Source organism: Hemiscyllium ocellatum, chromosome 14, assembly GCF_020745735.1.
Source record: "Hemiscyllium ocellatum isolate sHemOce1 chromosome 14, sHemOce1.pat.X.cur, whole genome shotgun sequence".
In the NCBI taxonomy this organism is placed as follows: domain Eukaryota; kingdom Metazoa; phylum Chordata; class Chondrichthyes; order Orectolobiformes; family Hemiscylliidae; genus Hemiscyllium; species Hemiscyllium ocellatum.
Window position 1 is genome coordinate 9,131,042 of NC_083414.1, and position 27,623 is coordinate 9,158,664.

Sequence of the window (27,623 nt, forward strand, 5' to 3'; positions counted from 1 at the left end):
ATAATTGATGGACCAAGGTTCTTTCTCACATTAGAATTTTTTCTCCCAAGGTGCTTAGTTTTGTTTTGTCTTTTGCTCACACAAAGGAAAGGGAGAGAGATGATTCCGTTTGCCATCTCTGAATGGTTATGGTTTTCCCCAAATCTGTAACAAACCGAAGGTCAGCCAATCCTAGGGCTGTCTTCTACTGTCCTCGTCCTTCTAGATGGTAGCGGTTTCAGGGTTTGAAGGTGCTGCCTAAGGATCCTTGGTGAGTTGTTGCAGTGCACCGTATAAATGATACGCACTGCTGCCACTGTGCCTTGGTGATGGTGGCGAAGGGTGCGGATGTGGTGCCAATCAAACGGGCTGCTTTGCCCTGGGTGGGTGTCGAGCTTCTTGAGTATTGTTGGAGCGGCACCCATCCAGTGAAAACTAGGGATCACAGTTTCGGAATAGCTGGTCCCCTGCTTCATACCGAGGAAGACTTTCCTCAGGGAGTTAGACGGTGGAATTATTTTTTTCCCAAAAAGCTGTGGAGGCTGGTCACGGCATTTACCGAGGGCTGAGGCTTTTGATAGACGAGGGAGTCAAGGATTAGTGTGGTGGTGGTGGGGTTTCCGGACCCTACCGTGGAGTTGACTTCACAAGATTGGCCATTATCTTATCAACTGGTGCAGCAAGCTTGGAAGGCTGAACGGCCGAGGTAGGGTTGCAGAAGATACAAGAATCGGTGAGATGGTAAATTGTGAAGATAGACTCAGATTACAGGAGAATATAGACTGGTCAGATGGGCTGATCAGTGACAAATGAAAATCTGGATAAACGTGGGATCAACGTTCCTTCAGGGGACCCTTGAACATGCACACCTAGGTCCCTATGATCAGGGGATAAAGTGGTTCAGGAGGGTATGAGACACTTGCCTTTATTTGACAAGGCACAGAGTTTAAGAGCAGGAAGGTTACACCGGAACTGCATAAAACGTTAGTTCATCTGCAGTTAGAGTACTGTGTGAAGTCCTGGAATCCATATTACAGGAGGGGTGTGACTGCACTGAAGAAGAAATTTATCTGGATGTTGCCCGGGCTGGAGAGTTTCAGTTAGGAAGAGAAGCTGGACAGGCCAAGGCTGTTTTTCTTAGAGCAGAGGAGACTAAGAGGGTACATGGTCGAGTTGAGGGGCATAGGCAGGATAGACAGCAAGAAACTCTTCCCTTGATGGAGGGACCAATGACCAGGGCTGGTGGGGGGGGCATAGATTTAAGTAAAGGGATGCAAGGAATTCTTTTTTCACCCAGGGGTGGTGGGAACCTGGAACTCCCTGCCTGTAAGGGTGGGAGAGGTAGGAACCCTCATCACATCAAAGAAATATTTAGATGTGTACTTGCAATGCGAAGGTACACAAATGCTGGAAAATGGGACTAGAATAGAGAGGTGGTTATTTTCGACTGGCACAGACTCAATGGGCCGAAGGGCCTTTTCCTGTGCTGTAATCTCTTTGCCTCTGTGTTCCAATGTAGACTTGGAGCAGATACAGGGCCAAAGGGCTTGATACTGTGCTGGAATTTCTACACAATTATTTGTTGAAAGCAATCTTTTCTGCTGTACGCCTTCAGTATCCTTACCTTCTCTCCTTTGACTCCAGGCAATCCTGTGATTGACTGAAAGGAAAAACACACATTGAAACAAGAACTTCCATGAAGTCTGCTTTGAGTTATTTGCCTTTAATTCCAATCCAGGTACTACTCTTCACACAGGACTTGCTCAGATCAAAAAAATACACTGCACCCCCCCACCCAACCTCAAATCATTCCAGTCACTGTCCCTCAGAGTTTCTCTTGACACCTATCCTCTCCCCTCCCACATGTCATTCACAAAATCAAACTGAACCAAGAAGGATTCTTCAACTGGACAAAAAGGCAGGAACTGTGGATGCTGGAATTCTGAATCAAGAAGAGAAATTGCTGGATGAACTCGGTAGGTCTGGCAGCATCTGTGGAGACCCTGAAATAGAGTCAATGTTTCGGGTCCAGTATAGCTCTTCTTCAGAATAACACCCAAGATGTTATTCTGGGTGTTTTTTCGGTTTTGGTTTTTTGATTCTTCAATGAATTAGGCTTCACGCTTTCAGAACATCAATGGTTCTTGTTGTCAAGAGGTGTGTGACTCACAGTTCCATTTGACACATTGGAGAGTTGGCTATCCCGGTCTCTGATGGTCGTGTCTGCCTTGTAACAGTTTTGCCCTTAGTCTGAGAGTGACACCTGTCTGCAAGCTCTTACTGTACACTGTAATACTCTTCTCTCTCACACACTTTCCCCTCGCTCCGAATTAGAAGGCCTGGGTTCAAGTCCTGCCTGCTCCAGATTGGAAAATATTCATCTTTCACACATATAGACTGTACCACCTCTCTTCAGTCTCCTGCACGTCACTGTTAGATCCTAATGTATGTCACCATGTCATTATCACCTCATTAAACCACAACCAAGCCAGCCCTCACCCTCACTGCAGAAACAACTGTGGTAAATGTGAACATGCACAGTGGCGTCTCGATGCTCCTGGTAGAACATGGGCCAGGGTCCTTGATCTGAAAGAAGCGGGAGTTTGGGGATGGAGATCTGGTAAAGTGAGGAGGGGTGTATTGGGACCCAGTGAAGGGGTAATGGGACTCTGAGATAGGGAAGGTGTTGTTGGGACCCAGAAGAGGGGTAATAGGACCTGGAGGTGGGGAGGGTGGTTTGGGGCGTGAAGGTGGGGGTCAATGGGATCAGAGCAGGATCAGTTGTTGCAACCTGTAGTGGGGAGGTCTTGGGATCTGGTAGAGGGTAGATGGGGTAGTTGGGGCCTGGTATTGGTATCTTGGGACTTAGAAGGAGGTGGTTGTTGGGACCCAGAGGCCAGGTCCTGGGATCCGATAGTGGAAGGTGGTGGGGGTAGGGGGGGGGGGGGGGGGAATTTGTTGGCACTTAGTGGGTCTTCAGACTCCGGGGGGGGGGGAGGTGCGGCAGGGAATATTTGAGACCTAGAGATGGAGTCTTGAGATCCAGTGGGGTGGAAGGTATTGGCACCCAGCAGAGGGAATCCTAGGAAAGGGGAAATAGGGAGAAGGCCCCAGGAGTGGGGTTAGTTGGGAAGATGGGGAAGAAGGACACTTGTGAGAGTGTGGTTGGACAATAGGACTTATCAAAACACTCATCACACCTCCCACCCCACCTTCACTATCCAGAACTCAAACCCCGTTTCAGTTGCAGGGGTCAGCACGTGAGCCACTTTGTAGCAAATGAAGCTAATCCCTCAACCACATGGTCAGGCTCCTTACTCCCTCAAGCCTTGTTCCTGGGGGTGGATTAGTGGTGCTGGAAGAGCACAGCAGTTCAGGCAGCATCCAAAGTGCAGCAAAATCGACGTTTCAGGCAAAAGCCCTTCATCAGGAATTAAAATAGTCCCTAGGACCTTACCATTAAGTGTATAAGTCCTGCTAAGATTTGCTTTCCCAAAATGCAGCACCTCGCATTTATCTGAATTAAACTCCATCTGCCACTTCTCAGCCCATTGGTCCAGATCCTGTTGTAATCTGAGGTAACCCTCTTCGCTGTCCACTACACCTCCAATTTTGGTGTCATCTGCAAACTTACTAACTACCTCTTATGCTTGCATCCAAATCATTTATGTAAATGACAAAAAGTAGAGGGCCCAGCACCAATCCTTGTGGCATTCCACTGGTCACAGGCCTCCAGTCTGAAAAGCAACCCTCCACCACCACCCTCTGTCTTCTACCTTTGAGCCAGTTCTATATCTAAATGGCTAGATCTCCTTGTATTTCATGAGATCTAACCTTGCTAATCAGTCTCCCATGGGGAACCTTGTCGAACATCTTTGGACTGTGGGAGGAAACCCATGAGGACACAGGGAGAAAGTGCAAACTCCACACAGATGATCGGCCGGGGCTGGAATCGAACTTGGACTGTACTAATGAACCCAGTGTGAGTTGCTGTGCAAGTTCTCATGGCTTTTTGAACTCAGCTAACCTGGAATAATTGGGTCACCTTGTAAGGAAAGACTAGACCTGTACCCTCTGGAGTTTAGAAGATGCAGAGGTGACTTAATTGAAACGTACAAGATCCCAAGGGGACTTTTTATTAATTCATTCATGAGATGAGGATGATGCTGGCTGGGCCAGTATTTATTACCCAAACCTAATTGCCTAGAGGGTAGTTAAGAGTCAACCACACTGCTGTGGGTCTGGAGTCACATGTAGGCCAGACCAGGTAAGGATGGCAGTTTCCTTCCCTGAAGGACATTAGTGAACCAGATGGGTCTTTCTGATAGGCAACAATAGCCTCATAGTCACTTCAGTCTAGATATTTATTGCATTCAATTTCCACCACCTGCATCGTGGGAGTCATACCTGGGTCGCCAAAACATTACCAGGGTCTCTGGATTAACAATCCACTGATAATATCACCAGGCTACTGCCTACCGACTTGACCAGGTGGATGTGGAAAGGACGTTGTAGGAAATTCTAGAACATTAAAACTTAGATATTACCCATTTAAGATAGAGAATTGAAAGTCTTTCAAATTCCCTTTTGTCAAAAGGCAATGGATGCCGAATCTTTAAATATTTTTAACGCAGACATTGATAGATTTTTGAAGCTCAAGGGAAAGAAAGATTATCGGGGGGATAGGCAGGAATGTAGAGTTGAGTTTAAAATCAGACCAGCCACAACCTCATTGAGTGGTGGAACATGCTCAAGGACTGAGTGGCCCATTTTTGTTCATTGTCCATATGTTCACCATCACCCCTGGTGTGAGCTGGGCCTATGATAGGCCTTATCCTTTGCATCCACAGGACCTCAATTATTTCCCTGGAAAATCAAAATTGTTGTGGTTCTGCTCGCCGAGCTGGAAGTTTTTGCTGCAAACGTTTCGTTCCCTGGCTAGGGAACATCATCAGTGCTGTTGGAGCCTCGTGTGAAGCGCTGCTTTGATGTTTCTTCTGGTATTTATATTGGTTTGTTCTTGCCGCTTCCGGGTGTCAGTTTCAGCTGCAGTGATTTGTATGTGGGGTCCAGGTCGATGTGTCTGTTGATGGATGTTCTTGCCGCTTCCGGGTGTCAGTTTCAGCTGTAGTGGTTTGTATATGGTGTCCAGGTCAATGTGTCTGTTGATGGAGTTTGGGGATGAATCCCTAGCCAGAGAAACAATAGCCAACCTACTGGACATACATAACAGAACACAGGAGGCCGAACCTATCAACAAGGACGGCATACTTAAACTACTGGACCTGTGCCTCACCACACACTTTACATTCAACAATCAGATATACGAACAAATCAACGGAACACCCATGGGATCACCAATCTCGGGACTCATAGCAGAGGCAGTTATGCAAACGTTAGAACATACAGCCCTACCACAAATCCAACCCAAACTCTGGATCAGATATGTTGATGACACCTTTGTAATCATCAAAAACACAGATATAGAAAAAACACACCGAATCATCAACGCCACACTCACAGGAATCCGATTCACGAGAGAAGAAGAAAAGGATAGCCAACTCCCATTCCTAGACGTGATAGTACAGAGAACACCGAACGGAGAATTCACCACAAGAGTACACAGGAAACCAACACACACAGACCAAGTCCTAAACTATGAAAGTAACCACCCCAACACACACAAACGAAGCTGCATCAGGACACTATTCAAAAGGGCCACAACACACTGCAGTACACCAGAACTGCAAAAAGAGGAAGAGGAACATCTATACAAGGTATTCACCAAAAACGGATACCCGCGCAACTTTATCACCAGATGCCTAAGAGATAGACCGAGGAACGAGGACATGCCACAACCAAAAGGACTAGTCACTCTACCATACGTCAGGAGCGTCTCAGAACTGACAGCCAGACTACTGCGACCCTTAGGACTCATAACAGCACACAAGCCAACATCCACGCTCAGGCAACAACTCACTAAAACAAAGGACCCAATACCCAGCATGAGCCAAACTAATGTAGTTTACAAAATACCATGCAAGGACTGCACAAAACACTATATAGGACAAACAGGAAGACAGCTAACAATCCGCATCCATGAACATCAGCTAGCCACAAAACGACACGACCAGCTATCTCTAGTAGCCATACACTCAGACAACCAGCAACATGAATTTGACTGGGAAAACACCACTATCATAGGACAAGCCAGACAGAGAACAGCCAGAGAATTCCTAGAAGCATGGCATTCATCCCCAAACTCCATCAACAGACACATTGACCTGGACACCATATACAAACCACTACAGCTGAAACTGACACCCGGAAGCGGCAAGAACATCCATCAACAGACACATCGACCTGGACCCCACATACAAATCACTGCAGCTGAAACTGACACCCGGAAGCGGCAAGAACAAACCACTATAAATACCGGAAGAAACATCAAAGCAGCGCTTCACACGAGGCTCCAACAGCACTGATGATGTTCCCTAGCCAGGGAACGAAACGTTTGCAGCAAAAACTTCCAGCTCGGCGAGCAGAACCACAACAACGGATACCCGAGCTACAAATCTTCAATCAGATTTTAAGTCAAAATTAGCTTACCTCTCCAGGGGGTCCTGTGTCTCCCTTCGGTCCAACAGGACCTGGAATTCCTGAACTTCCCTGAGAAAATAATCAAAATCCCAAATGAGTCGGATGTCACTCACCTGAAGAATTCACAGCATTGCATCAGATTAAAGTTGTGTGTGAGAGAGATCTAGGCTATTGGATTCCCTGAGAAACCCCAAGAAGGGGTAATAAAAATTAATAATGGAAATAAATATGAATTATTTTGGGATCCCAGCTGTAACTGGACAAGTCAAATCTCAGATTAAAAATTAGTTTTGTATTCTGTTAAATGTGGAGATGGTGACTTAACATATTCACAAGAGTCTGCCAGTGTACTTTGACCATTAAAAAAAGCTTTCTATGAAAAAAAACTATATTACACGAGACAAAAAGGTGAAAATGTTTCATAATACACAACAGAAATAAAATTGAATTCAATTATTCTTTTAATCTCCACAATATCTGTATGAACACCCAGTGAAGAGCTGCTGTCATCTCCACACTCAGGGTCCTTGTTTAGGCTGAGACAGCTGTCAACCATTTATCTTTCAGCAAATGTCTGTGGATTCATTAGATTTTATTTTCCTTCATCTGGTATATCTCCCCGAGACACCTAAAATAAACAAGCAAACTAAACTCACTGTCATTTTTAGGTAAAAACAAGGACTGCAGGTGCTGAAAACCAGAATCTAGATTAGAGTGGTGCTGGAAAAGCACAGCAGGCCAGGCAGCATCCGAGGAGCAGGAAAATCGACGTTTCGGGCAAAAGCCCTTCGTCAGGAATAGAGGCCTCACTGTCACTTTAACCTCGTTGCAAATGTAGGAGTTCCCTGAAGTCAGTTCTAGCCATCTCTTGCAGGATTTCCTACTGGAAAGCTGAACACCTCAGCCTACATCCTCTGGTATTTTTCCGACACACACACTTCCAAATTTATCTGGTTTTCAGTATTCACAGCACATCACAGTTTTTACCCCAACTACATTTGAAGGTTGTAAAACCTCATTAAGATGTTCCTCGCACGAAGTTTACAAACCATTTTTACAAAATGAATTCAAAACTATGGGCCCCTTACTGACACTGGAGGGGGATACAGAGGAGATTCACTACATTGATTCCAGAGTTGAGAGGGTTGGCTTAGAAGGAGGCATTGAGTAGACTGGGACTATACTTTCTGGAATGTAGAAGAATGGGGTGGGGGGGGGGATCTTAATGAAACATAAAATTATGAAGGAAATAGATAAGATAGAAGCAGGGAGGTTGTTTCGACTGGTCGACGAAACTAGAACTAGGGGCATCGCCTTAAAATAAGGGGGAGCGGTTTTAGGACTGAGTTAGGAACTTCTTCCCCCAAAGGCTTGTGAACCTGGGGAAATTCTCTGCCCAGTGAACCAGCTGAGGCTTCCTCATTGAATGTTTTTAAGGCAAAGATAGACAGATGTTTGAACAGTAAAGGAATTAAGGGTTATGGTGAGAGGGCGGGTGAGTGGAGCTGAATCCACAAAAAGATCAGCCATGACCGTATTGAATGGCGGAGCAGACTCAAGGGGTCAGATGGCCTACGTCAGCTCATATTTCTTATGTTTTCCTTAATGCTCAAAATACGAAACATAAATACTGAATTCCATGTTTAACGTAGTGCTTAATAATTGTACCAAAAATAATGGGAATTGCTGACAAAGAACATGACAATCACATGGTTGGTAGAGGTCACACTTGATCACAGAGAGGAGAACCATTGTAAGTATACAATGGTGACATTGCTAGATTGGTAATCCAGTGATCTCGAGTAATCACTGAGGGAGATCAGTTCAAATTTCACCACAACTCCTAGGGATCTAAATTTAAGTTCTAGAGTTTTGCTAAGAAATAGACGCATTTTATCAAAGATTTTCATTTGGTATGTGTCAGGACAATTCACAATTAAAAGGGGAAACCACCATTTTATAGCACATGAGAAGAGATCACGGACTGTGTGCTACCTAATAATGAGAGGGCATAATTTTAAGGTGGTTTAGAGGGGATTTAAGGGAAATCTTTGTCATTCAGAGGGTGGTGGGGGTCTGGAATGCACTGCCTCAGAATGTATTTGAGGCAGGAAACCTCACCACCTTTAGAAGTGCTTGGATGAGCACTTGAAATGTCACAACATTCAAGGCTATAGGCATTGTGCTAGAAAGTGGGATGGCTGTAGACAGGTCAGCACAGATTCGATGGGCTGAAGAGACTCCTCTGCACTGTGTGACTCTGTGCCTGACATGTGGACTCTGACTGGCAGAGGCATTGCTGTGGGTAAAGCACCAATCAGATGATGATTGACGGTTCAATTCTCAGGGCAATGCCTTGAACACAAGAGTCAACCTGATTGGTTTAAATGTAAATAGTCTTGACAGTTAACTGTCAGTCATTATCAGATGTGTTTCCATGACAATTAACGATAGTTTCATGGCCATTAATGACATGAGCTTTTCACTTCAGATTTATAAATTGAATTGACATTTCACCTGCTGCCCTGATAGGATTTGAACCCATGACTCTGAAAGCATTAATCATAGAGTCATACAGTCATAAGGTCAGACAGCATAGAAACAGACCCTTTGGTCCAATGCGTCCATGCCAACCAGACTTTCCAATCTGACCTCATCCCCATTTGCCTGCATTTAACCCATATCCCTCCAAACCCTTCCTATTCATGTATCCACCCAGATGCCTTTTAAATGTTGTAATTGTACCAGCCTCCACCACTTCCTCTGGCAGCTCATTCCATACATGCACCACTCTCTGCGTGACAAACTTGCCCCTTAGATCCCTTTTAAATCTTTCCCATCTCACCTTAAAGCTGTACCCTCTAGTTCTGGACTCCCCTACTCTGGCGGAAAGACCTTGTCTATTCACCCTATCCATGCCCCTCATGTTTTTATAAACCTCTATAAGGTCAACCCTCAGCCTCCGATGCTCCAGGGAAAATAGCCCCGGCCTATTCAGCCTCTCCCTATAGCTTAGCCCCTCCAACCCTGGCAACATCCTTTTAAATCCTCTCCGCGTCCTCTCAAATTTAACAACATTCATCCTCTGGAAGGGTGATTGGATTTGTACGCAGTATTCCAAAAGTGGCCTAACCAATGTTCTGTACAGCTGTAACATGATATCCCAACTCCAATAACTCAATATTTTGACCAATGAGTCTACACTTCTGGATTATAATTCCAAGGTATCAACATTGCGCCACCATCTCCCTCTACAAAGTTCACTTGTGACTCAGATTATGGTATAAGAGGTTAAGGGGAAATCTTATTGAAATGTTTAAGATGCTCGCAGGACTTGGGAAGACACGTAAAAAGAACTATTTATTTCTACTGGTGAGAAACGTTCAAGATAAGAGGGCAAGCCTTTCTCTGAGAAACAGGTTGTTCAGAGGTTAGTGCACAAAGGGCAGTGGAAATCAGAAACCCATTTGTATAATCTGAAAAGCAGATTTGTGAGAATCTGAAAAGCGAAGGTGATAGAATTTCACTCGGTGATATATGGGATATGGAATCATGATGTGTAGACAGAGTTATGGTTAGTGATCACCAAATTGAATGGCAGCGCAGTCTAGAGGGACTGAATGGCCTCTTCCAGCCCACTTTCTACATTCACCCTAAATGCCAGAACACGGTGGTAATCAGAGTAACTAGCCAGATGTATGACCAAGAAGTTAGAGGACGGTGATGTGCAATAACTGATTATTTACCCTTTCACCAGGAAGTCCTTTCTCTCCCTCTTGTCCTGGAAGTCCATCTCTCCCCGACACCCCTGGTTTCCCGGGGTCTCCCTGGAAGTTAATCGATCTCACTGTTAATCTGCACCGAGGTAACAGTCAATGAAGCAAGCATATGGAAGATGGAAATGCTTAAAACCTACCATTTGTCCGGGTACACCGGGAGGTCCCTGGGGCCCCTGTAAAAGTAACAACAGATAGTGAGCAGTGGTACTATCTGAAAGGAGAAAGTGAGGACTGCAGATGCTGGAGACCAGAATTAAAAAATGTGATGCTGGAAAAACACAGCAGGCCAGGCAGCATCCGAGGAGCAGGAGAATTGACGTTTCGGGCATAAGACCTCCTGAAAGGGTAAGTTTACCCCTTTATTTCCTCTTAATCCAGGCGAGGCTCTGATTTCTTTGTTGGAAAGTTATTCATGCATGCATGGGAGATGCACACACCTAAAAATGGTGTAAAGCTCATTGTTAGAACAAAGTTTAATGCTTTAATTTTTAAAAATAACAAGCTTCCAAAATGTATTTCTACAGATAACAAATCCCAATCGAGTTTACTCACTCATTTTTCTATCCAACTGTGTTCACATAGTCAGCATTCCCGATTTGTATTAGGGATGGTACAATAGCCCACTCAGCCTCTCAGTTGCACCCATTGGCAACTAGGGTAGACAATAAATACGACCCAACCAGTGATACCCACATTCCGTGAGTAAACAATTACAAAAAGAATACTTTTGGTACAAAGCTGATGCTTATACAAGTTTTGGACTCCGGATTCAGGAGGTTTTTTTCAATTTAGGCCTTGCCCACCAGCATGAGCCTGGGGCTAGAGTTCAGCAGGAAGCTGAGAAAATGTGTAAGGCCGTACTAGGCAGCTAGTGACAACGAGGCCTCGTATCATGGAGCAAGGTGCTGCACCAAGATCTCATGTTGTCATTGCATCCCTTCCCCAGAACATTGGGTGTTGACCACCATTGCCTCGCCAGCAACCAGACAGGTTTTATTGGTGGCCTCCATTGTTCCTGTCACGTGACAGGCCATGGAGCAATACAAAGTGCCATTTCACTGGAGATGTCCCACTCCTATCAGTTATTCCAATTGATGAAGAATGCAACAATTCTTAGCAGGAGTAGGTCAAACACGCATTTTAAATACAACTTGCCTGACTTCGAATCTATTGACATTTGCACCCTCCCCTCCCCTCCAGTGGAGCTGAAACAGTTGGCAGATAATAGCCAGTTGGCAGAGTGTTTCACTGGTTAGCACTGCTGCCTCATGGTACCAGGGTCCCGGGTTCGATGCCAGCCTCAGGCGACTGTGTGGAGATTGCACATTCTCCCTGTTCATGGGTCAGTTTTTTCTCACAGTCCAAAGATGTGCAGGTTAGGTGGATTGGCCATGCTAAATTACCCAAAGTGGCAGGGGATATGCAGGCTCGGAGGGTTAGCCATGGGAAATGGGGTTATAAAGATGCGGTAGACGGCTGGGTTTGGGCAGGGTGCGCTTCTTCAGAAGATCGGCGCAGATTTAAGGGATCTCCCCCTGTAGGGATTCTATGATCACATGAACAGCAGGAGGCTCATATGGAGCAGAAGCTCTAGCATAGAGCTATTGGGCTGAATGGCCAGCTTCCATGGTGACATAATTTAACACAACATTTGCTGGAGGATCGTATTTAAATACGCAATGTTCAACCGCAACTAGACCTCAGCTGCAAAGAAGAACCATGAACATAACCTGGTACATACCGCAGCGCCAGGGGCACCTGGATTTCCTGGAAGTCCCATGTTTCCCGGAGGACCAGCTGGGCCCTGGACAGAAAGATGAGCATTATCAATGAACGCCATCCAAATAAGTAAGCACAATAAAGGTACAACACCCGGGGTGGAGGGGAGACACCCCTCATTGTCACAACATTGACCTCTCACATCCAACCTCCCCTCCTCATAACTTCTGCACACCAAGACAATGCCAAGAATTAGTAACTAGTTTTGCTCATCAATAACCTGACCAATCGGATTACTGACACTGTACTGGCTCTGGATTGCTTCTGTTGATATATAGTGTAAAAAATGAGGTCTGCAGATGCTGGAGATCAGAGCTGAAAATGTCTTGCTGGTTAAAGCACAGCAGGTCAGGCAGCATCCAAGGAACAGGAAATTCGACGTTTCGGGCCAGAGCCCTTCATCAGGAGGCTCTGGCCCGAAACGTCGAATTTCCTGTTCCTTGGATGCTGCCTGACCTGCTGTGCTTTAACCAGCAACACATTTTCAGCTCTGTTGATATATAATCAACCTATTCCATGACATCTCTGGGAGCAAGTGAGTCTTGAAGATCCTTCATATACGCCTGGACTCTCTGCTCCACCACACGAAGCGGCTGAGGGCAGGAGGAGGGCAGAGACTCTCACACATCTCCTGATGCAATGTGCCTTTGTAAAGGGAAGTCTGTAGAGGGATGCAATGTTTGTTGAGGTTTGTCCTGAGCAGCTCTGTGCTCTGCAGTCTGTCCCCCAGGACGCACACCGAGACAAACATCAACTGCGGCTGGAGGGCCATCAACTCAGTGAGAGACGCTCTTTGGTCTGCCTGCGACTTGTTGGCCTTCCAGAGCAAGGAGGTGACCTTGACCGAGTGTTGCAGACAGACACATTCGAAGGTCCAGGACTACGTTCTGAGGGACGCACTGAAGCTCGGGGCAGCTACTGGCAAGACGCCGTGGGGAAAAACCACTGTCTAAGGTCTTTCTGCTGAAATACATTTAGGGTGTGTTTAGTTATCAAGCTCTCCCAGTGCCACAGATATAGGGAAATAGTATCCTGCACAAGAAAGAAATATCTTAGGTTTTTGTAACTGCCAGGAGAATTCAACTCCGATGTTTATTCTCAATATGCTAAGACTGTACAGAACTGAACTGCGTTGGTGAACATCTATTCATATAAAGATTTTTATAAATTAAGCATATTTTTTAAATAAAAGGTGGGACTTGAAGTCCAGAAAGAATGTCTCTATGCTGCGATCCAGAAACGGCACTGCCATGGTCAATCTGCTGACCCTCAATTACTTAGTGAAGGTTTAATGCCAACCCAATGAGCTGTCTAGAAACCTGCCAGTGGTTATACTCTTTACCAGTGGAGAGAGAAAGGAGCTAGGTCACATTTCTTCCATCTCCAAATTGAGATGACATGAAGTGATAATCTCCTGGCTGGTATCTGGGTAGAAGAATTAATGTTATGGGCGTTTGGTGGAGTTGGGTGAAGAATGGTTGGAGATTTGTGTGCAGCGTAAGTACCATTTGAGCCATGGAAGTATAGTGATTAATTAAGTCAATTTCTCTTGCTATTACCTTATGATTCCTCAAGTTTTACCGGAGATTATACAAAACAAAAGACCCAAGAAATATTCTGGGTTTGAATTCTGCCATGGCAGATGGTGGAATTTGTATTCCATTTGTATTAAAAAAAATCCGGAATTAATGGTCTAATGATGAGCATGAAACTGTTGTTGATTGTCAGGAGGAACAAATTAATATCCAAGAAAATGCCGTACTTACCCGGTCTGACCTATACGTGACTCCAGACACACAGCAACATTAACTGCTGAAAGGGCAACAAATGCTGGTCGAGTCAGCACCTCTCACACCCCCGTGAATGAACTGAAAGGACATGTTTCACACAGATCACAAACCTCCAACCCTCTTCAACACGAGTCAGTGCTTTTCCCTGTGTACTGCACTGTCAGTTAGCTGGCCAGTTTATCCTGTGTGAGCAATGCCTCTCCTGCAACCAATAGCCAGCAGGAATGTTTGGCCATGGAAATACTATGATAGCAATCATCTGGTCTGTGCTGAGAAAGGAGAGTCAGTGTCACGGGAATATTTTGCAGTCAAATCCTTGGACCTTATATTAGATTAGATTACAGTGTGGAAACAGGTCCTTCGGCCCGACAAGTCCACACCGACCCGCCGAAGCGCAACCCACCCATACCCCTACATTTACCCCTTACCTAACACTACGGGCAATTTAGCATGGCTAATTCACCTGACCCGCACATCTTTGGACTATGGGAGGAAACCGGAGCACTCGGAGGAAACCCACACAGACATGGGGAGAACGTGCAAACTCCACACAGTCAGTCGCCTGAGTCGGGAATTGAACCCGGGTCTCAGGCGCTGTGAGACAGCAGTGCTAACCACTGTGCCACCGTCTACAAACAATCCTGATGTATCCAGGTTTTGTGCTTGTTGAAGTACTTACTTGAATGCTTGGCCCTTGATCACCTTGGTTTCCCTGTCAAGGGAAAAGCATAGGCTTTGGTTACTGGTTGAATTTAATATCGAGACTGAAATTTGAGCCAAGTGGCTGAATGGTCACTTTCTAACACAATACTCAGAGCACACAGAAGGGGCTTCGACTCCCCTCCCTCTCTCTCCAACAGTCCCTCAAAGCGAGGGAGACATTTACCACAGACACTGTGCTGATCTGACTGACTAGGAAACTCTTCTACTCTAGCCCCATCCCAAAAGCATTTGCAACCCAATGACCAATCCCTGTGGCTTCCTTTTGAATCAAAATAAAGGTCCTCCAAAAAGTAAAAATAATATTCCCTCCATTCTATCCCCATCAAACACCTTTGGAACAGGGAGTAAAGTACAGAGTAAGTTGTCCTCTACTCATTTTTTTTTAGATTAGATTACTTACGGTGTGGAAACAGGCCCTTCGGCCCAACAAGTCCACACTGACCCGCACATACCCTAAACTAACACTACGGGCAATTTAGCATGGCCAATTCACCTGACTCGCATGTCTTTGGACTGTGGGAGGAAACCGGAGCACCCGGAGGAAACCCCACGCAGACACAGGGAGAACATGCAAACTCCACACAGTCAGTCGCCTGAGGCAGGAATTGAACCTGGGTCTCTGGCACTGTGAGACAGCAGTGCTAACCACTGTGCCACCGTGCCGCCCACAATTTGAACTCAAAGTAAACTAAAAACAAAAGTCCCTTCAGCTACATCTCTGTCAGGGTAGGGACATCAAGGAGTTAAAATACAGAGAAAAAACTCCCTCTATTCGTCTGAACTGAAAATAAAGTCCCCCGAAAACCATCTCCATCAAACACTCTTGGGATAGGAACAACGAGGGATTAAAAGACAGAGGAAGAATTCCTTCTACCCATTCAAACTGAAAATAAAGTTCCCAGCCACCAAGTCCTTTACTGGGACCTAAACTCAGAGTTTCTGGTGCACAGGTATGGACACTACCCAATGGGTCATGGATAGGGTAAATAGCCAAGGTCTTTTCCCTAGGGTGGGGGAGTCCAGAATTCGAGGGAATAGGTTTAGGGTGAGAGGGGAAAGATTTTAAAGGGACCTAAGGGGAAACTTTTTCACGCAGAGGGTGGTGCATGTTTGGAATGAGCTGCCAGACAAAGTGGTGGGGGCTGGTACAATTACAACATTTAAAAGGCATTGGGAGGGGTAGATGAATAGGAAAGGTTTAGAGGGATATGGACCAAGTGCTGGCAAATGGGACTAGATTAGTTTCGGATATCTGATCGGCGTGGACAGGTTGGACCTGTTTCTGTGTCGTACATCTCTATGACTCGGTTAAACTTAAGGCAGTCTTCAAACTGCCCAAGGCCCACTGTTATAATTTTGAGCCCCTGGCCTTCGCTGATCTCACACTTCAGGTTTCCTTGCAGTCCAGAAATCTTTTTCCACTCCGGAGGAACGTTGGAGAGGGGTAACACAGACTTAAGAATATGGCTACAGGGAGGAGATGAGGAGAATTTTATTGACAGTGAGCTGTGCTCCTGTGAGAGCAGTGGATTCAATGGAGACTTCCAAACAAGTAGCGGATTAAAGGGGAAAGTCTGCACGGACACTTGGGAAAAGTGCAGGCCTTTCAAAGAGACAGCTCCAGCAACAATGGGCCGAATGGCCCCTTCCTATTTGGAACAATCCTATGAATGGCCTCTCTCAGCGACAATCACCCCATCATTGTGGAATCTGAAGCTTCTTGTGGACAGTAGTAGTGCCCCTCCCTCAGAGCCAGGAGACCCAGGTTCAAGTCCAGCTGCGTTACGACACATGAAAGGCTGGGTTTCCTCGATGGTAAGTGCACTGTGTTAGCTGATAGCAAATACACTCACCTACCCTCCCTCCACCTCCCAGTCTTGAACAATACAGGAAAACCATGCCAAAATAGCAATAATTTGATAACAAGACTGACCTTTACTCCAGGGGGCCCAGGGGGTCCTTGAGGTCCTGGTGGACCCTGGAGGAGAAGCGAAAAATGGTTAGTATAGTGTAAAAAGCAGCAGCCACTTCTACTTAAACATCCACATTGCATAAAGATCGTTTTAAGCAAACGACTGTGCTAATATTTTTTTCGTTCATGGGATATAAATACCCTATTCTTAATAGCCCAGTGAGCAGTATGGAGAGAACCACATTGCTGTGGAGTCACATGTTGGTCAGACCAGGTAAGGACAGCGGATTTCTATCACAAGGGACATTAATGAATTAGTTTTTTTTCTTTCTTAACAGGGGTCTCTATTAGGTATCACAGATACAGAGCATAATTTGCTGTCACGGTGGGTTTCCAACTCATGTCCCCAGAACATTAACCTTGGGTTGGATTATGAGTAATGTTAACACTATGCTGATGGTGGTATTATCATTGAACTGTTAACCCAGCTCATGTTTTGGGGGCGTCGGTTCAAATCCTACCATCTGTTGAAAATCTGGAAGTATGAGTCTAATGATGACCATTAATCCATTGTCAATTGCTGGAAAAACCCATCTGGGTCACTGACGTCCTTTAGGGAGGGAAACTGCCTGGTCTGGCCTAAATCTGAGTCCAGACCCACAGCAATGTGGGTGACTCTTAAACTTCCCTCTGGGCAATTAGGGATGGGCAATAAATGCTGGTCTAGCTAGTGATGCCCTCATCCCGTGAATAGATAAAAAAAATCTCTGTGCTACAAAAGTTTGGAGTCAGGATTTCAGAAAAGAACATTGCACAGTTTTGGTAAATGATGAACAGAGAAGGTGAGTGAACTCCCTGACCCCTTAGCAGGACTTCTGGGATTTCTCACCATTGACCCTAGGTTAATAACAGGAGTACGTTTTTTTTATTGATCACTCCATTGCAACACTGGAGGCTGTGAGCACAGTTCTGTTGCTAACAAATAAACAGGGCTAAGGCATCAAGACAGTGAAGTTTAAAACCTGCAATCCTCTAATTCTGACTTCCTGTGAACCCCCATTCTGCGCTCTCTCTCTCTCTCTCCTGTCACTCTCTCTCTCCCCTCACTCTCTCTCTCTCCGTCCCCTCCCCTTGCCCATCACTAGTGGACCATGTACACCTTCTGTAAAGCTGAAGGTAGGAAGGAATTTTACCAAGAAGCTATTTTCTCTCAGTGAGCTTGGATTTTTATCTGCGTTTCTTGTCCCACTGGAGTTAATGGAGATCCAGAGTGTGGAGATGGCACAAAATGTTTACACCTTAACACCTCAACCACAGTGTGGGGTTGATTTGATGCACAGATTGATCTACGTCTCATGTCAATTTTTATATGTGAAAGGGGGGAGGAGGATAATTCAGAGTTTGATAATCAGAAAGTATTGAGGGGCAGTAGATGTGAATATGTAATAATTTGGTTAGATATGATAATCCTGAGTACAAATTTGAATAATATAGGATTGGATAATATAGACACGTGTACAATAACTGATGCAACACAGTAGTTCCGTTCTCGTGCAATCTCGTGTTATAAGAAAATCTCATAATGGCAGCACCATTTAAACTAGGAGAAAGTGAGGACTGCAGAAGCTAGAGATCAGAACTGAAAAATGTGTTGCTGGAAAAGCGCAGCAGGTCAGGCAGCATCTATGGAGCAGGAGAATCGACGTTTCGGGCATCAGCCCTTCTTCAGGATTCCTGAAGAAGGGTTTATGCCCGAAACGCCAATTCTCCTGCTCATTGGATGCTGCCTGACCTACTGCGCTTTTCCAGCAACACATTTTTCAGCACCATTTAAACTAATGGAACTGGAATCGCTACATAACCAGCACATGCTTTAATACATTGTGCTTTAGAAACAGCATCCCCAATTCGTCAACCAATAGCGAATTTGTGTTAATAGCAGAAAAATCTGTACTAACCTGGAATACATAGAGTTTAATGAACACTGTTGGGCAGAGATAATGTGTAATGTTTCTATTGGAAAATTGTTGGCTATAAAAACTGTACAAATTTTTTAAAATTGGTAGAAAATTGGGGAGCTCTGTGCCTCTTTGATGGGTACACTCCCATGCATGCACGAATGAACACTGCAAAAAAGCTAACCGAAGTCATGTTCGGTTTTTAATCGATCAAATGGATGAAAATTTTCCTGTTCAATGTGTGACAGAAACAATGTGGAGAAGCCGGTGTTGGACTGGAGTGGACAAACTTAAAAATCACACAACACCAGGTTATAGCCCAACAGGTTTATTTGGAAGCACTAGATTTTAGAGCACTGCTCCTTCATCAGGTAGCTGTAGAGCAGGAGCATAAGCAGCTTACTGGTCTTATTGACCGCCCAGTCTAATGCCTCCAAACAGTGATATTCTGCCCCATTAGGGGGACAAGTAACACAGACATAGACCATTCCTTCTGAAAGGAATGCGGGACAGACAAAACACTTTGCCACATCTCTTTAACACAATGGAGGGAGAAGGATGGAGAACAGAATAAACAGCTCCAGCTCACTGAAGACGTTACCTAGTATGGTGACGAAACGTCTGAAAATGAACCTTCCAGCTCAGCGAACAAACCTACATCTACAGCTACAAATCTCCTCCAAACTCGCTAGCTGCAGGTTAATTTGAAACTTGTTTAGCAGAGGTAATGGGGAATTGTTCCGAATCTGCACTTACCTGAGGGCCTTGTGAGCCAGGCTCTCCTGGGTTACCCTAATTAACAAACACAAGTTAATCAATCTGCTCACTATCAATTTCTGTTCAGTCAGTAAGATTAACATGCACTCATTCCTTCACAGTAACTTTCCACTGGGTAAGGCCTAGCAATTGACTTACCTCTTGTCTGTCCTGCACCCTCCCAACAAACCATTGTTAATTTCATCATCTTCTTTCTGTGTTTTTCTGGGCTGCTTTGCCAAGGTTACATAGTTATGAAGGGTTAATATTCACTGGCTCTGCCAATCCTACTTATAGGAACGTAAGACCAGGAGTAGGCCATTCAGCCCATTGGGTCTGCCCTGCCATTTTTATGATCATGGTCTTTTGAACACTTAGATGCCTTTTACTCACCCCTCCCAACCCCATAACCTTGTACCTCACTGGTAATCAGAAATCTATCAATCCCTACCTTAAATGTAGGAGAAAGAGAGCACTGCAGATGCTGGAGATCAGAGTTGAAGAGTGTGGTGCTGGAAAAGCACAGCCGGTCAGGCAGCTTCCGAGGAGCAGGAGAATGGACATTTTGGGCATGAGCTCTTCATTAGGAATGAGACGGTGGCCAAGGGGGCTGAGAGGTAAATGGGATGGGTGGGGCTGGGGGAAGATAGCATGGATTGTGAGAGGTAGATGGAGGTGGGGGTGATGGTGATAGATCGGAGAGGAGGCTGGAGCAGATAGGTGGGAAGGAAGATGGACAGGTAGGACCTTTCAAGAGGACAATGCCGAGTTGGAGGTTGGGACAGGGAATAAAGTGGGGGGAGGGGAAATGGGAAAACTGGTGAAATCCACATTGATCTGTGTGAGAGGAGAGTCCCAAGATGGAAGATGAGACGCTCTTCCTCCAGGTGTCGGGTGGTTAGGGTTTGGTGATGGAGGAGGCCCAGGATGTTGCCTGACTGGCTGTGCTTTTCCAGTACCACACTCTTCAACGCTACCTTAAACGTACTGAAGGACTGAGCTTCCACAGGTCTTTGGGGCAGAGAATTCCAAAAGTTCGCAACACTCCAAATAAAACCATTTCTCCTCATCTCGAACCTAAGTGGCACCCTTGTTGTTTTTAAATTTTACCCCTGATTCGAGACTCCCTTACCAGGGGAAATATCTTACCTTGTCCATCCCTCTACGTATTTTGCAGTTTCAATGAGATCACCTCTCACTGTTTTGAAATCCTTGAGAATAACAGGCTCAGTTTGCCCAATGGAGACAGGGAACTCTACTCTAACCTTTGGAGGGAGCAGATGTATCTGTACAAGCTCCCTACAGTCCTAATAATTCTGCCAGGCCAAATGGAGGTGGACTTGTTGCTACCCACAACAAACCTTCTCATTATCTGAGGTTGTGCCTGCTGGAAAATATTCCACGTGGTGCGTCCGTTACCACTAATGTTTCATAGGCTCAGTGGTTAGCACTGCTGCCTCACTGCGCCAGGGACTCAGGTTCGATTCCACCCTCGGGCGACTGTCTGTGTAGAGTTTGCACATTCTCCCCGTGTCTGTGTGGGTTTCCCCCGGGTGCTGTGGTTTCCTCCCACTGTTCAAAGATGTGCAGATTGGCCGTGCTAAATTGCCCACAGTCTTCAGGCTAGGTGGATTAGCTATGGTAAATGTTGGGTTATGGGGATAGAGTGAGATGCTCCTGTGAGGGCTGGTACAGATTCGATGGGCTGAATGGCCTCTTTCTGCACTGTACGGAATCACTCATTTCCTCTGAATGAGACAAAAGCTTACTCCCTGTCCAACTGAGCAAAGAGTCCCTGACTCTTTTAAACCATTCTCAATGTTCACCCTCTCTTCCCTGTTGGTGCTGATACTGATTATAATCTTATTGAATTGAATTGAATTTATTGTCACAAGTACCAAGGCACAGTGAAAAGCTCACAACCTAACCACACAGAGGACAGCACACCTCCAGCATTTCCCAGGGTGGCCCCGTCATTTAATACTCGGAGCTGGGGCAGGGTTTGTACATTGAAGGAAGAGCTAACAGCCACCCTCTAATTTAATCCATGCACACGTTGAACAGACGATAAGGAGGAATGAGAACTCTGACTCTGATACCCCATATTTTCTTTAGCTCCCGGTTGCTAAGGCCACCTACAACACCCTGTCACCACTGGCCTGGCTCAGCACAGATTGGAATTCAAACCTAGGGACTTCTCTTGAACCCCAATGGATGAGTTCCACAGCCAAGCAGCATATTTAGCCACTTAGCCATGGTGAGGCACTCTGATCACCTTTTCCACTTAATGCCAGTTGCCCCTTTGAAGATCAGTCTAGAAAATGGCTAGCTCTGGTGTTCTCCCATGAGGGAGAAGGCGGTAGTGTAAAGCAGCACTATAGTCACATGCACAATCGCGGGAGTGTAAAGCAATGCTGGCACACCTACCGGACGGCCCAGTACTCCAGGGAAGCCTGGTAATCCCTGCAAACATTTCAGTCATGCCAAAAAAGAGTTAAGAAGGGGGGGAGAAAAAAACAGAGTTGTCTGAGCAAAGCAGATTCAATGTTGGCAATGAACACACGTGACCGATGAAGAGCTGTAAAACAAGAGGCTGATAAAATGTGCAGCGGAAAACCAGACTGTGGTGGCCCTTTCACAAGACAAGGACAGACAGAGACAGCAGACAGGACTGGAACCACATCGCAATGCCAGACTAAGTGCCTGCTGGATCCCAGCTCCTGGCCCCTGTACGCTCACATTTACGTTTTTCAGTTCTAACCCCCGTAAATCTCAAAAACCCCACTGCCAGAGACATTAACTCCTTGCTGGGCTATGGTACAAAGAGCATTTACTATCTTCTGAAAGTGACCCTTATGTTAAGTTCCTCCAACTCAGGGGGACAGCTGCCTTCTGTTCACCCTGTCCATGCCCTTCATAATCTTATACATCTCTACCAAGAGACGGCCAATCAATGCTAGCCAGCATGCACACTTGAAATTTAAGTTCAAAATGCAGTCCAGACTGTGGAACAAAATCCACCATTTTTCAGCAGATACACTAATCCCACTTGGATACATTGCCCATCCCTAATAGCCGAGAGGGCAGTTAAGAGTCAAGCACATTGTTGTGGGTCTTGAGTCACATGTAGGCCAGACTAGGTAAAGCTGGCAGTTTCCTTCTCTAAAGGGGAAACTTTAGAGAATCTATCACTGACAGTCTATCAGTGAACCAGATAGATCTTTCCCCAACAATTGGCAATGGATTCACAGTCATCATTAGACTCTTAGTTCCAGATTTTCTCTTAACTGAATTCAAACACCACCATTTGCAGTGATAGGATTTGTACACAGGTCCTAAGAACATTAGGTCTCTAGATTAACAGGCCCGTGATAATACCACTAGGTTATCACCTCACCTTGGTTTTTCCTCACCTTTCTATCTAGTTCTTTTGTTAATGATCTTAGATTTGTGACCTCTGACTATCAACACACTTGCTATTTGCTCCTCAGAATTTCATGAGCTTTTCCATTTCTGCTCCAAGGAAAACAAAGAGAACGTCCAATTTCCATTACGCCCAATTTTTCAGTCACCAACAACAGATGAGGAGCATCGTGAACTCTGCACAACCCCCTCTCACATAAAATGCAATGTGCACTGCAGGAAATGGATCAGTCTAGTTCTGTTCCAGGAGCTGGATAACTGAGCAGGCCATGGATTCCAGGTGGCATTGACAGCACTACCAGAGCAGAAGCAGCTTTGCAATCCAGTGGTTCCAGTCTTACAGAGAGCTAACGATGTTAGTACACTACAGACTGAACACAGAGCCCTAACAAAGGCAGAGACACTAAATGTCCTGGGAATGTTGTGTAGTCCATTCCAGCGCCAGGGCAACTTATTTGATGCTGCGAGGCGAATTTGGTTTTACTTACGGGAAGGCCAGATTGCCCTCTGTACCCTGGTCGACCCTGAATTCAGGAAAATAAATGGCACAAGATAGTGTAACAAATAAGGTCAGAACTTGGTCACTCGAGACAGCACTCACTCAGACACTACAATGAACAGATAAAACACAGACTTTGCACGTAATCCATAAAATGGTGGGAAGTGAGATTTCAGCTTTCTTATAATCATTTAACAGGAACATCCCAATTTTAACACATTATAGGCCTTTAAAAGCCATAGTTTAAGCCTTCTAGCCTTACTTAATGAATGCAGTTATTTGTCAGTCTGTAATTCAGTTAGGTACAGATCGAGATAATATCATAAGAAATTGATGACAAAAGGAGTAATAGAGAGAGGGAGAGTGAGAACTTTAAGGTAATCAGACAGAGCAAAAAAAGATGGACAAAAAGAATGTTTAAAAATCAATAGAAAGAGGTAAATATAGAGATCAGGAGAGAGAGAAAGAGATAAGGTGGGACAAAATGAACAAGAAAGAAGGATCGAGTGAGAGTTATGAGTGAGACAAATCTAGGAGAGAAAGAGATCTGGTGAGACAGTAGAAAGAGAGAGAGATAGAGGACAAGGGATAGAGCTAGAGAAGTGCAGATCATGAAAGTGGAAGAGCGAGAGATGGTAGAAAGGAAATGATAGAAATTAATATGCAGCATAGAAAACAATTGACAAAGGTGTAGACAGAAACAGAAGTGAGGTAAAGATTGAGAGAAAAAATGATCAAACAGGAGAGTAAAAGACAAATGTAAACACCTTTCATCTCTGACTGGTGTTAGAACAGTTCCTTAACAAATGCTGCACTCTTTAATTTGTGACCATTAAAGGCTCAGTTTTCAACGTCTAGTCCCAGTGTTTGTTTAACAGAGTCACATGCAATCACATAACTCCCAGTTAGGCTTATATTGTCTTACATTACTCAAAATAATGTTATAGGCTGTTGAAATACCAAATAGAAACCACGGTTGTGATAACATTGTTGAAAGAATTGAGTTAACAAAAATGACAAGACTTTACGGGTGAGACAAATAACAAAGGAGACAGCATTATCAAACAAATAACGACAACACAGAACACAAAATCGCTAGTGGACGCTATTTGGATGGGGGACACAGTCCTGATTTAAAGGGACATTGTTGTCATTTCTCTCATTCACGTGTGATAAGGGGTGAGCTGCTCTAACAATTTTTAGAATGGTCTAAAATGTTTTATGTACCACCATGATAAAATAAAACTATCAATCACAATAGGTTTGATTGATTGGGCAGCACAACATAATCCACTGCTACCAGGTGAGCAATGCATACTAAGGGAGGTCAACAGCCTGAGAACAATTTTAGGAAAATGCTGAGGAAATCAGGGGCGCGTTTTTGTGTAGCTGTTGTAAAGACAAATTAGATTTCCAGCCAATCAGTAGACCCATATGAACAACAATGTCCCTTGCAGTGGGCTTAATGACTGGATAGCTCCTGTCAGCTTTTATGTGTTTTAAAATCTCTATTTTGCTTTTTTAACTTAGCATTTCTTTAACAAAATAATTTATTCCTGATGCATTGAACACAACAAGAAACACTGTCTCTCTCACTTGGCAACTAACGCTATGTGACAGGTTCACAAATGATGGATTCAGCGTAGCCACAGCTCCTACAATACCAGAACAGCGTGGACACTGGGGTTTGGAGCAAGTTGGTAACACACTCCTCCATGATAGTTATCACCTAAACTTACCTGAAATTGGGCACAGAGAGGGCATCTGTCCCAAATGCCAGAACCCACAGGGGTGGTGCGGTGGCTCAGTGGTTAGCACTGTTGCCTCACAGCACCAGGGACCTGGGTTCAATTCCAGCCTCAGGCGACTGTGTGGAGTTTGCACATTCTCTCAGTGTCGTGTGGGTTTCCTCCGGGTGCTCCGGTTTCCACTCACAGTCACAAAGATGTGCACATTAGGTGAATTGGCCATGCTAAATTGCCCATTAGGTGCATTAGTAGGGGAATGGGTCTGGTTGGGTTGTTGTTTGGAGAGTTGGTGTGGATTTGTTGGGCCGAAGGGCCTGTTTCCACACTGTAGGGAATCTAATCTAATCACACCTTGCTAATGTCATTCTAGCAACATTGTGTACTATGTGTGAGATGCACTGCAGGATTTTACCAAGGCTCCTCGGTAGCACTTTTCAAACCCATGACCACTTCCATCCAGAAGGACAAGGGTAGCAGATACATGGGAACACCGCTCCCTGCAAGTTCCACTCCAAACCACTCATTGTCCTGACTTGGAAATATATCGCTGTTCCTTCACTGTCACTGGGTCAAAATCCATCCCAAGGGCATTGTGGGGATCTCTACAGCAGGTAGACCATAGAGGTTTCAGAAGGCAACTTACCACCACCTTTGCCAGGGACAACTGGGGACAGGAAATAAATGCTGGCCCAGCCAGCGATGTCCACATCCCATGAGTGAATAAAAAGGATGCCCAGGAGTCATTCTCTGAAAGAGTATTTTGATGAGAGGTTTGGCCCTCAGGCAGACCTTCCCTAGCTGTTCAGGGATCTCTCCGCCATTTTCTCAAACAAGAAACAAATTAAAGAACTAAAGTCCACAACTGAGCATACTAGTCCTCCATTTTGATGTAAACAAGACAAGTCAGACTGATGTGTGTCATTCAAGAGTTTCATTACTTTTTTCTTTCTGGATAAAGGGTGTCACGGTGGCTCAGTGGTTAGCACTGCTACCTCACAGCATCAGAGCTTGATTCCAGCCTCGAGCGACTGTCTATGTGGAGTTTGCACATTCTCCCTGTGTCTGTGTGGGCTTCCTCCCACAGTCCAAAGTTGTGCAAGGTAGGTGGATTGGCCATGTTAAATCCTCCATTGTGCCCAGGGATCTGCCGGTTAGGTGGGTTAGCCATGGGGCAGTGACTAGGGCGTGCCAGCTGGGCAGATGACCCGTTCCCATTCGGATTCAATCTGTTTCAATGCTCCCAGTAAATGATGAGGGGTCCTCACTGGCTCTGAATATAAACAATTGCTGAAATCAAAAACTTACATCAACTCTCTCCCTATGGTGAAGGAGCGATGTGTTACACTGCACTGCACTAGTACCATCCATTTCCTCACAGGGGCTGAAATAGCCTTTATTAAGGCCTGCCTTTAGTTTAGCAAAGGTTATCATCTGTTAAAGTGGGTTAACTTGAATATTCTCACTTCAATCATGCTCAGGAAGACGTCTATTCAAACAAACGCTGCACAATTACAATGCAGTGATCGATCTCGGTCTGTCTCAGTCAGAGTTACTTACCGGCTTTCCTTCTAGTCCTGGTGAGCCCGGTTCCCCTGGGACCCCCTGAAAGACAAAATCGAGAAAGGCTCAGAGCAAGTCAAGAAGCTGAATTTCAAACCTCCGAGTAAACCTTCTTGCTCATCGGTACAACAGAGGCTGGAACATTGTTCAAGGAGGTACATTAGAAATAGTAGAGGAGTTAATGAAGTGTGGCACGGGAAAAGCAGGTCAGGCAGCATCCGAGGAGCTGGACAGTGGACACTTCAGGCAGGACTTGATGAAGGACTTATGCATGAAGGACTCTCTTGCTCCTCGGATGCTGCCTGACCTGCTGCCACACTCTGATCTCCAGCATCACTTTCTCCCACAGGAAAGGAGTAGGCCATTCAGCCCTTTGAGCATAGTCTGTCATTTAATATGATCATGACGGATCTTCGAGCGCAACTTCACTCTCCCCATAATCCATGACTCCATTTAATGTCCAACCTTACACTGTTCCCAGTCTTGAATATTCTCACTTCAATCTTGCCCAGGAAGACCCAACTCAAGGACTGGCTGACAGGACCACAGAATTCCACAGGGATGAAGGGCTTGTCATATGAGGAGCAGTTGAAGACTCTGGGACTGTACTCAATAGAGTTCAGAAGGATGAGTGGGGATCTAATTGAAACTTACAGAATACTGAGAGGCCTGGATAGAATGGACATGGAGAAGATGTTTCCACCAGTAGGAGAGACTAGGACCCATGGACACAGCCTCAGAGTGAAGGGTCGACCCTTTAGAACTGAGATGAAGAGGAATTTCTTCAGCCAGAAGGTGGGGTATCTGAGGGACTCATTGTTGCAGAGAGTTGTGGAGGCCAAGTCATTGAATGTCTTTAAGACAGAGATATGTAGGTTCTTGATTAGTGAGGAGATCGAGTGTTACAGGGAGAAGGTAGGAGGATGGCGCTGAGAAACATGATCAAATGTTGAGCAGACTTGATGGGCTGAACGGCCTAATTCCGCTCCTGTAACTTACACTCTTCTGGCAGCATTAACTCTTTCTCTACAGAAGTAGCCAGACCTGCTTGGTTCCACCAGCACATTCTGCCTTTATCACCCAGCCATTTGCCTTGGTCTCTGGATTACTACCTCAG

At 45.3% G+C, this 27,623-nt stretch overlaps 1 protein-coding gene across 1 annotated transcript in view; it reads right to left on the reverse strand.

The window, feature by feature from the left end:
* The window catches only part of col7a1 (collagen, type VII, alpha 1), a 363,650-nt gene that overhangs the window by 63,841 nt on the left and 272,186 nt on the right, over window positions 1-27,623 (reverse strand). The window contains exons 83-92 of the mRNA XM_060835829.1: window positions 26,504-26,548; window positions 21,704-21,739; window positions 19,277-19,312; window positions 16,584-16,628; window positions 14,607-14,639; window positions 12,100-12,162; window positions 10,496-10,531; window positions 10,326-10,406; window positions 6,589-6,648; window positions 1,604-1,639 (exon numbers count right to left, since the gene is read on the reverse strand). Coding sequence (XP_060691812.1) covers window positions 1,604-1,639; window positions 6,589-6,648; window positions 10,326-10,406; window positions 10,496-10,531; window positions 12,100-12,162; window positions 14,607-14,639; window positions 16,584-16,628; window positions 19,277-19,312; window positions 21,704-21,739; window positions 26,504-26,548 — 471 coding nt within the window. The remainder of the gene's footprint in view (window positions 1-1,603; window positions 1,640-6,588; window positions 6,649-10,325; window positions 10,407-10,495; window positions 10,532-12,099; window positions 12,163-14,606; window positions 14,640-16,583; window positions 16,629-19,276; window positions 19,313-21,703; window positions 21,740-26,503; window positions 26,549-27,623) is intronic.